Here is a 14,412-nt window from a genome sequence, read left to right as displayed (position 1 = left end):
AGCAATATATGAAATAATACATTATATATTAAATAAATCTAATAGAAATTCTAGCTTTTATAAATACATATACATTACATGTAAACGAATACGACCTAAATTATAAGAGAAAGTGAATGTCTTCCTTGCTAAATATGTAGTTGGATAGTAATCTATTAATTTTCTACTTTAACTCTTCTATTTCAAACCTGATTTTCTGAAAGATTTACTACTCTCAGTTGTGACACTTTTCTAGCAAATCAACGATGTTCTCTGTCTATGAAATCCCATCTCTCGACACATCATCTGTATAAACATTCACCGCCCAGTCATTAGAATCTCTTTGAATTATGAAGAACTTAAGAAAGATATTTTTCTGCAATTGTCACTGTCAATGAATAATTTTCTGAAAGATATTGGTAGCACGAATTTATTCATTAAATAATCATTCTCGCGATATTTGGTAACTGCTATCAAATTCGTTTTCGCGATATTTAAATCATATCATGGAATAGATGTCCCTTTACCGTGTAACAAATCCGCGAACCCGAAAGCTAAATGTCGGTCGCTGAAAGTCGACATTACGGTCAGTGGAATGAACAGCGTGATGGGAAAACACCGCGATCGAGATAAACGGAACGCCAGATGCTTGGAAATTCTATTGGGTGTCCGTACATAAGTGTCTTTCGGAACGAGGTAACGTTTAACGACTGCTATTTCCTGATTCTGCAGATCTTCTTTTAGTTGCTGTTACGTTTCGTTCGCAACTGATAATAGAGATGATGTGATTGAACTGAAACGTTTCCTGTTGTTCAGTTGTGTGGATGAGATTTGAAAGAAGTGGCAAAGCCAGTCACACATACAAAATAGTTCCAATGAAAACGAGTTTCACGATCACGTTAAAAGGAAGTAGGAATTAAAAAAGGCCGCGAAATAAAAAAGATCATCTATTTACAAATAGGTCGTATATTTACATACTTAACGCAACCTCGTAAACAAATACATATATATATATATATAAAACACAGTCGTACGCGCGCTATGTTCAACAAACTAATAACGTCGATTGGACGTATCGTGCGTACGGTAAGCCATATGCACGAGACGTTACGTACATAAAATAATAAATTAATCCATAAAAAAAGAGAGGGAAAGAAGGAAGGAAGGAAGAACATAGAGGTGGATAGAAGTTAGGAGCAAGTTGACGTGTTTTATGGCTTGGCAGCATCGTCACTGCGTATTTCTTAACAATGAGCATCTCTCTTAAGCTTATACGCTCTACTTATTTTACGTATCTGCAATACACCAAGTTATGCATAACCATTTGCCAGGCAGCACTATAAAAGTAGAAGAAGTTTAAGACTACTCCGAATACGGAATGCGTATACGCTGCGATACGCAGCTGGTTTTAAGCTCGCGTCGATGAGCGCACATGCGAACGCGTTAACATTTTATTACCTATATCTCTGGCCAGTTGTATTTCAGCTTGTTAGATCGCGTCGGTTATCAACGTGTCAGGCGGCTGAGTTTTACTGCTTCTTTACACGAGGATGACTCGTGTATCTTTGGGTGCTTGTACTTCTAAATGCGTCCACTTATAAAGGCGTTCTAAATGTTCCATTCAAACGAAATTACGTTTCTAAATTAAGCGATACAGATATTATAAATATTGTAGGAAAAAGTAGCAATATAGAATCCTGTTAGTAAATTAGAACCTCGCATTGAGAATAATATCTTAAGTATCATGCACGATGATATAACTATAAATATACATAATGATATAGAAGTAAAGAAACAAAATATTTAGCGATCTTAACTCAACTACCAGACTCGACAAAAAATTGTCGAAAATACTTAACAATGACAATGTGGAGTTCTTCTTATTTGTCACAAGGAAATGTCATTTGTTCGATTCATAAGCAAGAAACTATATGCTTTATCTGCTTCTATACGTTTAATCTGTTATATGCTATAATACTAGTCATCTGAAACCAACGTTCCGAAAACCCTGGAGCGCAGAAAATTATTTCTGACAATAATAGTAAATCTACTTTTTGAAAAATGACTTAAAAGCAAAACAGGGTTTTTTATCTTCTTCTCTGGTCTGCACAGAATATAATATAACGTATACGTGTGTGTAGGTGAGTAAATTAAATTACAATTTAATTGTCATTGCAAATGATGAGAAATTGCGTCCAACGTAGCGTGTTTCTATTAAAAGTATCTAATATCAACGCGAGGGTACTACAATTAACAAGATCTCGCTAAAGTTCCACGTACCACGTAACGGTGTTTCTATTTTCAATACGATTAGCACACCCCGAGCAAGCCGAGACGCCTAAAAAGTCATCCCCTCTAGTGCGGTGTATAACTGGGTATAGCGTATCTCATCGAGAAACAACGGACTAGATATATGCATATCTACCTGTTATTGTCACAAAGGTATGCAAAACCGTGTGTATCGCGCTCGTTGAACGCCCGCAGAGTCGAGCAATGCGTTTCACTGGAAACGAGATTCTCGCAAAAGGTAGGTATCACTACCACGAAGCTGTTGGACGAGGTACTGAACTTTCACCTCGGTGAAGGTTAAAGATGTGGATGTGCGCGAGAGACTGGCGTTCTCGTTCGATCACGTGCCCGAACGTCAACGATGAAAGTTGCTCAATACGGCCATCTCCCGCCTTTTATTCCTCAAACGACGACGATTTGTAATCGAACGACCCAAATCTGTAATGTAAATCTGTAACCGATCTAAATTCTTGTCGCGTTAGACACTCGTACGTCAATCGAGCGATTAGAAAACGTCGATTCTAAGATGTGTTGGCTCGCGCGAATGGCCATGACACGATTGCTCGTCGACCCCGAAACGGATCGCTCTGATACTTTTACTTGCTTTCGTTCACATGAAACCTCTCCATCTCCTGAAGAGTTTTCGAGTGAAAAGGCGAGTAGAATGGTTCTTCGGAAAGGAACGGAGGAACACTCGAGGACTTTCGGTGCTTGGTTGTGTCGCAATTAAACTCTGATAGGATCTGCCTTCGCGAACATGAAGTATTTTCGCGTGAGAAGAAAGAAAGGAGAATGAGATTCGCCGATGACGTTACGCGATTACCGTTTCGCCGAAGAAAGAGAATTTTTTGAGTAAACCCTTCGACTTCACAACCTGTCACCGATATATTTCTGAAGAAACGATCATCGTTTTCGCTTTCTAGCGGAATGTTAGGCCATTTGTGGCTTCCGTTTCATTCTGGCATGCTCTAAAATGGAATGTAAACTCAAGATGTTTCTCACGAGTCAGTAATCAATGATAATCGTTATGGTGCAGTAATCAAATCCGTTTGTAGATTGCAATCTGGTGGAAACGATCGAAAGCGAGCGCGATTTTGAGTTCGTTTCTACCAATAGGACATTTCGTAACTATAATATTTATATATAATATATAAAATTTAAATATTTTGTAATTAAAAATATAGTCTTTAACTTAATGACTTTAATTAATAACTTCTACGCGGAACGATTTCAAATTTTGCGCCTCAGTCCCGTAGTACCGTGGCTTAACTTGGTATTGCGAAAGAGGACGAAAGTCTGTTCGTTACATAAATTACCATACATTACCGAAGAATCTATCAACGAAAGTATTTCCTAGACAAACGATATGATTTAAGAGGACTTTGTCCCGCTAGCGTTCTTCCCATCGTTCGAAAGAACAGTTGCCACGTTCTCGTTTTTCGCCACCGACCTTATCTCTTTCCTCGAGTCACCGTATTGATTGTTGAAGAAGAGAGCGACAGCCTCCTTTTTCGTGGACTCTCCTTTATTAAATTCGGCTTCGCTCCTGTCGCCAGCTTGTCCACCTAATTCATCGGAATCTTTCCTTTGACTGTTCTCTGCCACCGTGATGTAATGTCCTTTAGGAACTTCGATATTTCCAGCCTGCGATAAATCGCTGAACACGTGCTGTAATTGCTGTGCCTCTGGATGACCTTGAACTTGTATCTGCCCTTGTTCAGGCTGTTCGATAGCCGCGAGGATATCCTGTAAGAGCCCATTAGACAGCACCTGATCGTGCCTGATACTACCATCCGAATTCTCCGTTCCTAATCCCCCATCAGCAGCCTGGATTTGCAACGTGTATGTTCCCTTGGAACCCTGAACCTCGAAACCATCCGCCCCATTGGCCGTTATTCCCTTCGCGAGGGATAGAGCTTCGCTGCCTTCGTGGGTATTTAGAAATTGACTAGCGTCCACTTCGTTCGAGGCTAGATTCTTTGCATGGCCGTATCCTTGCTCGTTCAAGCTCGCGGTTAACGCTCCAGCTTTTATTCCGCCGTTCTCCTGTTGGAAATGGGCGTTCGAGGAGAACGACTCTTGAGATTGTATAGCGGGTGGCGCCGAAAGTACGTTCGTGACTTCAGCCGATTGACTGTGGTCGCTGGACAAAACGTTGTCCGTGTTTTCAGAAGTGGCGTAGCTCACGCCTATCGAACTGCCGTAGCTGTCCTTCAGGTTGGTTTTCGGTTGCTCTATGTTTTCCAGGCTTAGCTGACCTATCGACTGCGTGATATCCAACCCACTAAAACCGTTTGACAAGGAACCCTCTTTAAACAGCGAATTCTGATTGAGACCAGTGGAAAGAGCGGCCCCGAAACTTGAGCCGTGAGAGCCGACGTTTAACGCGTGGCTTCCGAGATCCTCGAAGCTGTACTGCGTACCAGTCGTCTGTTCGAAACCGCAATCGTGTCCACCACCTGTCGACAACGGTAAATTCACTACCGGGGTGCCATACGTGGTGGTTATGGTGTTGCTGATGCTGTCGTATAAATTGTTGCCAAAGCCAGTGGAGGTGGAGACGAAGGAAGAAGCGGGTCCAAAGTTAGGCGCTCCGTACGTCAACACTGGCGCTGGAGTGTTAAAGTTGCTGAAGGATAATGGCGTGCCATATTGGGCATTCGGAGCTGCTATTGGCGAATTCAAGCTGACACTGGGTAGTTTGTTGAAAGCAACTGGAGCATGGAGGGCAGGTAACTGCTGCTCGAACGATAAGGGCGGAAGGTAAGTTTTTGGCGCTTTGGCTAGCTCGACGTGTCTCAGCGGTGGCAAGTAACGGTTAAGGTTAGTCAAAAGTCCGCTAGGAACGGATTCTTTGAACTTAATCGGTTCACGGTTTCTTGGAGGAATCAGGGTACCTGGAAGGGGTAATGGATGTCTAAACGATCCGTGGGGACGATGGTAATGCAAATTTTGCTTAAAAAGCGAGCTACCGTGTAATGCGAAAGAAGCAAATGACGATGCTCGACCTGCTTCGGCAGCTGGATAAGGACCATTAGGCGAGTAGGATGAAGGAGGAGGGGCGCCGTATGAGTCGAGAACTGGAGGTGGTGGCAAAGGAATGCCCGATTCGATGGAATTCAATTTTCCAAAGGAAATGCTGGATAACGGCGGGCCGTAGTTATTGGAGAGGCCATTTACAGATATTTGCGATAGCGACAAATCATTTCCTAGATTCTGGAACGCGTGAGAGTCTCCACTGCCGAGATTCAAATGGGATCCGGTATCAAGCACGGGTAACTTTAACGTGGGCAATCCTGCACTATGATCCGAAGTTAATGACGGATTTGTAGGTAGCAACTCGAATCCAACGGTCTTTACGATAGAAAGCGGTTCTACCTTGGGCACTTCGTATTGTAAATTAAGCTGACCATGCACACCTGTTTGATGATGTTCCTTCTTTGGTGGGTTTTCGTTGTGAAATGGTTCGTATTCCGGCAATGGTGGCGGTGGTAAGCCTTTATTATCGTTAGAATTAGACTTCACCGAGGTCTTCAAATCTTGAGCCTCAGGATTGTGAATTGGAACTCCATAAGAATCATTTGGTACATTTGGATTCTCGATAACGTTGCTCGTAGAATGTCCAATGTGCACACCCACGGAATGGCCATCCAAAATCCTGTGCTCATCAGATGGAGGTCCGTAAGTGTTCGCAGGCTGTCCATGTTGATTGGTCAATCCAGCAATGGGTTGCCAGCCGTCGTACTTTATATCGGGCGGTGTAGGTGGTGCTGGCACTCCTGGTGGAGGAATTGGTGGAGGTGGTCTGTACAGATCACCAGCAGGTGGTCCATATTGTGCCTCGGGCACCACCGAAAGCGATGGTGGAGGAGGTGGTCCGTAGTTGTCATTCGGTTGAGAAGTAAATTGAACAGCTAGTTTTTGCGGAGGCACGCCATAGGTATCGAGAGATACGGGAATGGCAGGTCCGTGTGCCGGTTTCGTTGGCCCAAGACTCGACGATCCCACGGCTATGTATTGATTAGACACAGAGGACGTGAATTTCAATGGCGGACCGTATTGAGGTTTCGGTGGCCTAAACGAAGCGAATGAATACGGCGGTCCATAATGTTGCTTCGGTGGCCCGTAATGAAGTTTCAGCGAGCCAAAACTCAGCTTCGAAGGCAACGGAGACAAAGGAGGGCCGAAACTTTGTTTCGATGGAACATGAAGCGGTTTAATAATTCGTGGCGGTCCATATGAAGATAATGGTGGTCCGTAGACAGGTGGTGGAATGTCTGGCGGTGGTGGCGGATATATAGGTGTTGGCCCTTGATCACCTACTAGTTCCGGTGGGCCGTAAACCGGTGCTGGTCCTTTAATATTTGATCCGATCGGAGGTCCATAGTCATCAGCAGGTGGACCATAATTGCTTATCCTTTCGTTAGCCTTAATTTCGTTCAATTTCTCTTCTTCCTTGTTAGCAAGCACTTGGGATTGCGCTTTGTTAACCACTGCCTGGACGTGGTGTCCGATCAGCAGAACGCAGAGCAGCGTAATTGCCATCTGAAATCAAACCGAATTCTTCAACTTTTCTTTTGTCATAGTTTGACGATGTTCAATGTAAAATACATTGTTTCTTTGATCCTGCTACGGTCCTCAAGTATGTATGTCCCGATCTCACTCTTGTTTTAACATGCAATAAGATTTACTATATGCATAAAATGTATTATAAGAGGTACAATTGAAACGGAAATGATACCTATCAATAATGATTTTTACATTCTTTCTTCAAACTTGTTAAGAATAAAAAGCACGTTTCGGTCTAAAACGATCCACAGAAGCAGCAAGATTAATATAGTGTAACCAAAGCAACAGATAACTAGTTATTTATTAAATGATAATAGTTATGATTATCGCTTAAAGTACAACAAAGCTTAACTGGAGCATAAATAATATGCAATTTATTATAATTGTCTGTACTAAATAACTAAGGAACGAGATTAGAGAAAGTAAACATTCCACGAATATGTGCGTGTACCGAGAATGTGATCAATATATTCCTACAAAATTTAAGAACCGTATTATCTACTGTTATAATGTATTCAATATCTTATTCAATGAGAAAACTGGTATTATCAAGCAGACTTTATCGATTGAATTGTCTATTATTCAGCTTTTTATCTTCTGTACATTTCATTACCTTGGAAGGAGATTTCAAAGTATCAATTTTAATCATTGATCAAAATTGTTTTGTTCAACGTGATTAAATATCTTTTCTTATTATGTTTGAAGATAAATATTAGATTACTGAAATTTTTAGGTTTGACAGTTAACTAGTAGTCTAACATCTTCTCCTGTTCTAATTAGTTGGTTGGGAACATAAGTGTAGCTAGGTATCGTGTGCACATTTCGCTCGTGCCAGCACACATTGTCTATGGTTCCAAATTGAAGGCCGTGAGAGACTTTAAGCTAGTTTACAACCTCGGTTGGCGCAAGGCGAACTAGTCATCCCGATGCATGTGAGAATTACATGAACCTGCATTTACTCACTGTAAGTATTAAACGCAGGCACCCGTAAATAATTACGTTAATTACAAAGATGGCGTATAATGTATGGGAATATGACTGAGAAAAGTAGTATTTTCACTTCAATCTCCGATAGTTCTGGATTTCGTTTCATCGCAATGTTAAACAAGTGTTACACATGTACACAATAAAAATTGCACAAATAAAAATTTGTTATCAAAAATTTCATATAACGCTAATGAAATATTACTTAATACTTAAATACATCGTCATCTTGAAATTCTTTCTCGTTAAATCACGAGAAATACATGATTTGCTATTATGCCATTATGAATATTCATTGCCAATAAAAAATTGAAATTATGTATTTATGTCTGAAACCAGAAACGTAAGAAGCCTTGAAAACGAAGAAGTATTCTCTAAATCGTTTATTTTATATTCTTCGTTGTTTTGCTGTACTGCCAGACGGTTGGGTAAGAATTGAAACGATCGAAAGGAAGTTAACTGACTTCATGATTACAATTGAACGAATAAAGTGCAGTAAGCATTGTAAATATTACAGTTTGTCGCGTTTAATAGGCAAAAACGAAGATTACTCTTGTACTATAAATGTACTAATGAAACGCTGTTATACTATGAAATGAAATGAAGATCGTTCGATATCTCGTAAAGTTATTTTGAGGACAAATAGAACTGGGAGAGGTTTATATCTCTTTTTACGGTAATAGATATTCATTCTGCTGTGACAACCAGATTGTTTTCTATAAAAGATACTAGATAAGAAACAAGAAGCAACGCACAAGTTTGAAGCTGTAAATGTCATCAAGAAGCCATCCTTGGAAGTCTTAAGTGGCACAATGACCGAGATGCAAGGTTAACATAATATGCCGCACTTTCTCCCAAGTGCATCAACGAGAAGTGCAATGCAAGAATAAGCATGGAATGAAGAAGCATCCGAGTATAAATCTTATCTTAAATTTTTATTTGTATCTTTGTCTTTCTTATTCATTGGGATTTCCGTATTATTAAAGTGCCTAATATATAATTCGAAAATGTGTTCGACAAATATCTTTGCAATATTTTTTCTGGGAATATTACACGTTTTTGAAATTTTTAACGATTTCGTACTTCCATAGTATATTAATGTATTTTTAGAACGAATCAAGGAAAATATAAACATTTGAGTCACAAAACCCTGAAAATGAAATTATATCGGAAACTGCAGAACCTTTTACTTTGTCAGTGTCAGAATGAATTTTATAATAATGATAACTTTATGATGAAATGATTATATGATGACTTCACCGATACTAAGGAAAAATAAGAGACAAGAACTTGTAAGATATTAATACATTGCTTGTACCTTTTTTAATATTTCGTATTCGTATAATAAGTGTATATATTCTTCTGAAACATTGTATATCACATTATTTTTGTTGATTATTTTACTGAACAAGTATAATGAATTGAGGCATTCCTTTAAACTGTGTGTAAGATCAATTAAATGTAAAATTTGATTTGATGCAATTTAAGGATAGGGGGAGGCTTTCGTACTGACTGTGTTTGCGACTTGTTCAACTATTATGTTTTCCATAAAATACATAAATTTGCATTTTTATAGATTCATCTATCTCATAATGTATAAATATAATCTATGTAAATGTGCATCCATCGTCCATTTTATTTTTTCTCTATATTCTTGTGTATTTTGTGTAGTATGATAACTTTATGAACGTTTAATTTACATTTTTTTCATTTCAAATTAGTAGAAGCATATAACAAATTAAATGAATTTATTACTTTATCGATTCTCATTATGTGAATTTTTATACCCAAATGAATTATATGCATGTATTACAAATAAAGCGGAAAAGAATTCTGACTGCTATACAATCCTCATTTTTTACACAAATCTTCTCCTGTATAAAAACTTATAATATATGTAAAGCCTAAGTGCATATATTTTGTCTAAAAAGAAAAACAAATAAACCTTGCTTATTACATTGATGATTGTAAAACTAAAACACGAAAGGCTTCGATTTCTACTTTGTTCTGATAAAAAAAAAAAATATGAATTACAACCTCTTATAACTATGTGACAGGTAATAAGTTACGCTGTTACCGCAGATAGCGTGAGTTGGAAGCATTTGTCACAAAAATAGCATAGATTGATGAACTCTGAGAGTATTTTCAAATCTTTATATTTTTCTTTCATCAGAACATTTAGCAATTTACCTCTTCTTTAAATACTATACATCGATACCAGAATGAATATTAATATACAAATAATTATTTACAATAAATACTAAATTATTTATTTTACATATAATATTACTTGAACTTGTTCGAGTGAAAGTAGATATTCAAGAGCAAAATCTCGATCGTCCACGTATAGTTGAATATAGTCTGCCTAACTGAAAGTTAGATGTAATACGAGAAAAATTGTTGTAATAAGAGTGTACTTTTCATTCTTCGGATGCAAATGGTTGATCGTCTTATGTTACCTCTTTCTATATCATTTTCACATGACAAAATATTTCTCGCTTACGTATAGTCAAATATAGTTTGCTTAACTGAAAGTTACATGTAATGTAAAAAATATCATGCTAATGAACGAGGACTGTGTCTAATAATTAAAAATAAATAAATTTCATATTTCCTTCGATTACAAATGATTGGTCCTCGATGCAATCTCTTTCTATATCATTTTCACGTGGCGTTGCAAAGACTCGCTCTTAACGTGGCGCCCACTTATTGAGGCGCAAACTGTGCGCTCGCGTGTGCAATAGTTTAAACGTATGTTGTAACCAGAACGGGTAGACGGTCGAATGCATCGATGTAGGCAGATTGTGACTAGGTCAAACACCTCCTTCATGCATAGTCATATATTCCGACCACGTAGCACAAGTGCACGTAACACGGTGGAAGCCATCACTTCTTATCGAACGATACGATACGATTCATCGGAAAATCCGATGTTTATTTAGCTTCCTTCCACGTGCGAGCTCCAACTTTTCTCTGCGCGCGCGACCAAACTTATTCGCTGTTTCCGCTTCCCCTGTTTCTTCGATGCACATGCACTCGTGATTTCGTAAATCGGTAAACTTTTCGAAGAAAGAGAAAAAGAAACGATTAAAAGTTATACGCTTCCCATGGTGTATTTTATTAGCTAGTAAGCTAATATAGTAAGTTACCGTAGTAATTAGTTAGTAATCTAAAGTTATATACTTATCTACAGTGACTACGAAAAATATTTGTGCATCATCGTATTCATCGTAACATTTATAACCAGCATTATTGCTATACGATTTTTACTAATTAATTAATATATTAAATTTCGCGTCATTTAGTGATACTTTCATATGACTATAGATATTTGATACTGCGACATTGCATATGCAAATACTTTTAGACGCTAGATAATATGCATTCCTTGTATTTTTCCATCTTTTCCATAAATGAGGTACTATCCATAGTCTATTCATAAGCGAACAAAACTCTGTTTGGAACAAATTAAGGATCGTGGATCGTTGACTGTCGCTGTGGCTAACCGGTTGGTTCGGTAAAAGTGTAAGTTAGCGTAGCGTACGCTAGCTGGTACGACATTGATCACTATTCTCGTTTAGTTTAGCGTTTGTCAGCTTCAGCGAAATATCTGAAAAGCTCTTCACGCTTCGATTTCGTAATGACAAGATTTTTATTGCTAGATGGAATGTAAATATTGTGTAGGACATTCCACTTGGATTTTTATTGCTAGATGAAATGTAAATATTGTGTAGGACATTCCACATGGAATGCTAATCAAGTACACAACAGAGAGTAGATGAGACTACGGAATGAAACGGTTGCGCTTCACAGCAGCTAGTTTTTAGCACAAGAAGTAATTTGTTCCATCAGACTCTTACGTTTTAAACAATTTCTGCCTAGTTGGTTTGCAGATGCTTTATGCAATATTTTTCATATTTATTATTATAGCTTTCCTATCCATTTTGTCAAGGAAAACGGTAGACGTTATTGCTAAGAATCCTCTGTAACTCAAACGTATAATTCTGGCAATTTTACAGTCTAGTAAAGCAATGATTTGTTGTGAAATTAGTAGATACATATGCACGATAAGGAATGTAAAGTTTCACAAAACAGAAAATAAAGAGTTAAAAACACTAGCATGAAGTTTGCCATTTCTTTTAATGATATTTTATATAAAGAAAACTGTAACTTTTACTTCATTTTGCAACTTAGGTCAACTTCCTGAATCAGCAAGCAATGATTGACACTTGAAATTCAGCTTTTCAGTTGTTACTTTTACATTATCAAATTTCTCTAATTATATTTCAATACTTCGCCATCGTTCCTATGCCAGCAAATATCTGTCGATTGCCATAACTTCAAACTAAAATTACTGCTTTCTATACCTTCAGTCTTAATTGAACAGCAAAAGGTATAATCATGTTTAGTTATTCTTATAATGTTGACGTAACATTGTCCACGATTAATTCAGTAGCTAAGACATTTTTCATTTTTTACTTTCACGTTCAAAGAGAAGTTCCGTTAACTAACATTACGTTCCTGGACTTTTCACTTAAAAACTAACAGCTATTATTTCATTTTATTTTCCATTCGACGCGTTAAGAAAAAGATTTACAGATTTTGTTGTTCTTAAGGTGATCAGCTAATGATACACGTGCTTAACAGCAGATATTCCTGAACATGAAAGGTGTTAGTCGAAAGGAAGAGTAACTGCTTAAAATTAATGACACCGGAACGGTGAATTAAGAATAAGAAACGCTGGCTGAATGGTTATCAAGAGCCGATAAGAAACCTACGATTATTTAATCTGTGCTTTAAAATCGTCGCCGTGCAATTATCGATAATGAATACGCTCCTACCACTTAGGCCACATTTTGTAATTTACGCGCCCCCTTTTTCGCACGAAATTTAAATTCAGGGATTAACGCGATTAACGTTTTCCGCGAAACTGTATTTTTCGCTACGATTAAATGGTTTGTCGAGTGTTGAACAACACTTTATAAGGAGTCAAAGTATACTGTGATATTTAAAAAAAAAGTACACCATATTCATATTTTTACTGCTATATTAACTCTTTCATAAGAATTTAATTCTAAACTTTTATAATCGTAAAATTAAGCAAAATTAATTTTTCAACCAGTATCCTTAAAGGTTAGATGATCCACGACACTTTGCTTTAAATTGCTTAATTTTAGATTACTTCGTCTACATTCTGCATTAACTGTATATTATATGTGATACAACATTAAATAATCCAATTCGAACATAATCCAAAGTGGTCGTCTATAATCCAATGATACCAGTCGATAGAAGTAATTGTTCGTCATTCGGAATATTCATATTTACAATTGCAATTAAGCTATATCTGTTAGCAAGAAATATAGGGGATAGTTTATACGAGCAAAAATTAATTGAAATTATTACAGTTCGTCACGCTCAATTACGAAATACACCTACGCCGGATACCGCACGCTAAGTTTACCGAATGTAACAGCGAGAAATCATCGGCATAAAGATTAGCGAGTAACAAACTTTCCCAGCTCTCGACCCGAGGAGAAAATTACATCTACGACAAAACTACTGTTTTCGTGTCGGAAATCCTTCCGCTCAATTGCAACAGCGCAGCGGTACGAATTCGTGTCGCAATCACAGATCGTCGGTCCACCTTGATCACTCCAAACGATCCATCAAACATCAAAGAACGAAAGAAGGAACTTGGCGAAATCGCGATCCTGCTGTCAAAGCACTGAACAACACACGAACCGTTCGTCGAACGAAAAAATAATAAAGAAGCGTCGTTCGCGCAATGATCGATGATATTCGAAGATCCACGATCACCTACCTTGCTTCGAAGCATGGTTGCACCCGCGCAAATTGCTGCCAGCACTGTACACAAATTAAACGACAAATCGCTTTCTTTTTATTGATTTGTCGGCACACCGAAAAAAAAGACAGAGCGCGGCGTTCCTCGTTTCAGCGTTTCCTCAGGCTCAATCGAACGCGGTCCTACCGTGTCGCATCGTGCACACCATCCTCACACTCTCCGACCGGTAGTCAACCTCTTTGATGGAGGAGACCCACGACTCCGTCACTACTAACACAAAAAATGCTCGGTCTTGTATGAACACTCCGCTTATATAGACTCTGAGAGAGGTACTAAGCCGGAGGAATTCTCGGCTGAGCTTGTCGAGTAAATCGAGGAAACGACAAACCGGAGAGGAGAGAGCGAGAGCACGAGGAGTAATGAACAGAGACGGCGACGACGAAGGGGCAGAGGGGAAGAGAGAGAATGAGAGAAAGGGAGGAGAGAGGGAGGAAGAGAGTCGCGGTGATGTTCAGGACGAGAACACAGGGAGAGGGGAAACCCTCACACGTCGCGTCGGTTAAAAATTCTCTTTGTAGAGAAAGTAGGCTAGCCCTGCCTCCGACTTGGAGAAGAAAGATGCACACGGAAGTACTGGACCGATGGCGCTTATCGGTCCCGTGCGAATACGTAAAGTTATATCGATAAACTCGTATCCCGAGCATTCTGCAGCGATGTCGAACAATGTATCATGGAAATTGCGAGTGCCGAGAAATTGTTCGACCAATGTAACATCCTGTTTAACA

General features: G+C 38.6%; 1 protein-coding gene across 2 annotated transcripts; it reads right to left on the bottom strand.

Annotated features, from left to right (window-relative positions):
- Window positions 1-948: 948 nt before the first annotated feature.
- LOC105681288 (proline-rich extensin-like protein EPR1) lies at window positions 949-14,001 on the bottom strand. Of its 2 annotated transcripts, XM_024370340.2 has the most exons (3): window positions 13,646-14,001; window positions 5,688-6,813; window positions 949-4,727 (listed from the first exon to the last, which is right to left on the bottom strand). In XM_024370340.2, the coding sequence occupies exons 1-3, from the start codon at window positions 13,658-13,660 to the stop codon at window positions 3,640-3,642; spliced, it is 2,229 nt and encodes a 742-aa protein (XP_024226108.1). In that variant the 5' UTR covers window positions 13,661-14,001; the 3' UTR covers window positions 949-3,639. The 2 variants fall into 2 exon arrangements, with proteins under 2 accessions (XP_024226108.1, XP_012245617.1); XM_012390194.3 differs by having other exon boundaries at window positions 949-6,813.
- Window positions 14,002-14,412: the final 411 nt, after the last annotated feature.

Source organism: Bombus impatiens, unplaced genomic scaffold, assembly GCF_000188095.3.
Source record: "Bombus impatiens unplaced genomic scaffold, BIMP_2.2 scf_0739, whole genome shotgun sequence".
Taxonomy (NCBI): Eukaryota; Metazoa; Arthropoda; class Insecta; order Hymenoptera; family Apidae; genus Bombus; species Bombus impatiens.
This window is presented reverse-complemented; position numbering and strand designations above follow the sequence as displayed.